Source organism: Meleagris gallopavo, chromosome 14 (assembly GCF_000146605.3).
Source record: "Meleagris gallopavo isolate NT-WF06-2002-E0010 breed Aviagen turkey brand Nicholas breeding stock chromosome 14, Turkey_5.1, whole genome shotgun sequence".
NCBI lineage: Eukaryota > Metazoa > Chordata > Aves > Galliformes > Phasianidae > Meleagris > Meleagris gallopavo.
This window is the reverse complement of record NC_015024.2, coordinates 2,277,291-2,279,240: the sequence shown is the minus strand read 5'-3', so window position 1 is coordinate 2,279,240 and position 1,950 is coordinate 2,277,291. Positions and strand designations below refer to the sequence as shown.

General features: G+C 67.4%; 1 protein-coding gene across 2 annotated transcripts; it reads left to right on the top strand.

Annotated features, from left to right (window-relative positions):
• The first annotated feature begins 65 nt into the window (after positions 1 to 65).
• Positions 66 to 1,502, top strand: LOC104913119 (ubiquitin-like modifier-activating enzyme 7). 2 transcript variants are annotated; one of them, XM_010718342.3, is made up of 3 exons: positions 66 to 401; positions 893 to 1,095; positions 1,314 to 1,502. In XM_010718342.3, exons 1-3 carry the CDS (start codon positions 171 to 173, stop codon positions 1,426 to 1,428), a joined length of 549 nt encoding a protein of 182 aa, XP_010716644.1. In that variant the 5' UTR covers positions 66 to 170; the 3' UTR covers positions 1,429 to 1,502. The 2 variants fall into 2 exon arrangements, with proteins under 2 accessions (XP_010716644.1, XP_010716645.1); XM_010718343.3 differs by lacking the exon at positions 66 to 401 and adding an exon at positions 425 to 767.
• The last annotated feature ends 448 nt before the right edge of the window (positions 1,503 to 1,950 follow it).

Here is a 1,950-nt window from a genome sequence, read left to right as displayed (position 1 = left end):
AGGCCCAGATTGGGACCGTCTGGGTGATAGAGGCCCCTTTGTCTGGGGGTTTATGGCGTGCGAGGCAGCCCTTCCTGCGCGGCAGGAAGCGCCGATTGGAACCAGATTGGCCCGGGGGGCCCAGGGCCGGGGGCAGGAAGAGGGGGAGGAAAAGGGCCTTCATCGCCTCCATGCCGGCTGCAGCTCAGCTTCAGGCTGCCCAGCCGCCCCACGACCCTCCTGCTTCTGTGCCCTGCTCCCCAGTCCTGTGCCATAGCCTAAGGGCAGCCTGGATGCATTTGGCACCATGTCAGGACAGAGGATGTTGCTCTGGTGCTCTGTGCCCTTCGGTCCCCATCTGTGCCCAGCATCCTGCTCTGGGACTCCCAGTGCTGCTCCGTGACGCTTCGTGCTGGGATGTGGTAGGAGCGCTGTCCTATGGCTCGGTGCCCGGTGGCACCGTGGGGTCCTGAGAGCCCACCAAGGCTGTGGCCGCGGCCTGGTGGCCATGGTGTGCGTGTGGCTGTGGTGGTACGGATGGGGTTAAGGCCTCGCCCGGCACAGGCAGCAGAAGGCAGGACGCGAGGGCGGCCCATTGCCAGCATCCGCGGGACATGGCCGGGGCCAGCGCTGCGCTGCCTGCAGCGGGGGCAGATGGTGGACAGCCATGCCAAGTGCTGGGGCCGCATCCTGCACTCGGGCCGCAGCCAGGGTCACAAAACCCCCGGGGGCCACAGGCACAAGAAGAGGCGATTGTGTGGGGCTGGACTGCTCGTCAATGGGGCTTTGTGCGTGGTTGAGGCCAGCGGTGATGGGGGGTGGCCGTGTCCCATTCCCAGTTCCCTGTCCCCGAACCCCCTCTCCTCAAACCCCTGTCCACAGCCCTGGTCCATTCTCTCTGCTCCTCTTGCAGTACCGGGGAAAGGAGTGGAGCTGCTGGGACCGGCTGGAGGTGCGTGCTATTGGGGAGGACGGGCAGGCGATGACGGTGCGGGAGCTACTGGCCTGGCTGCAGGAGGAGCACAGGTGGACCGTCACCAAGCTCCTGCGTGGCAGCACCATGCTGTATGATGGGGAGGAGGATGAGGAGACGCGGGCACGGCAGCAGGCGCAGAGGTAGGCAGCCGGCTCTGGCCGTGCCCTGTTGCTGCAGGGCCCCCATCTCTCCTGCTCCGCTCCAGCTGCAGAGTAAACATCCTGCCGCCGGCAGCGCTTCCTCTGCTGGACCCCCGCCGGCCCCCCACCGTAGGGGCTAGGGAGCGGGCCTGGGGTCCAGCCCAGTGTGGCTTTCCCAGCCTGAGGGGCCCAGCACACCGTTCCTTTCCTGGCTGCAGGCTGTCAGATGGTGTGGAGCGCTCCGCAGAGCCGCAGCAGCTGGAGCTGCAATACGTGTGTGCCGGAGATGAGCTGGAGGACGCCTGCCCCCCACTTCTCTGCACCCTGCCCTGAGCCTGCAGGGTGCCCAGATGTCACCGCCTGCCCCACGCAATAAAAGCTGCAGGATAAGCTGCAACACGTGCTCACTGCGTTGCACCCTCTGCTCGTGCTGCGCCCCACAAAGGCTGCCGAGCATCCGTTTCATACAAAATGGGGGTTTATTTACAGCGGGGAGGGGGTGGCAGGGCTAGATGTAGCCGATGACGTCGTTGCAGATAATGGGCTGGCGGCTGCGGCTGTTCATGAGGGCGGTGAAGCGGTGGAAGTCCGTGGCCAGCTGGGCGATGTTGCTGTGGGACTGGTGGAAGCAGGCTCCCTTGGGCTGCCCGCCCAGCCCCAGCGGGCACGACAGGCGCTTGGCGGGGTCGCGGCCCCCCGGCCGGGCTCCCTCCGCGGCGCGGGGCCGGGCCATGCTGGCCAGCTTGCGGCGCACGTTGCCCGAGAGGCTGAGCAGGAAGGCGGGAGGTTTGCCCAGGCGGCGCGAGGACTCGGCGGGCGGTCGACGGCGGGGCTCGGCGCCCACCTCGGGCAGGT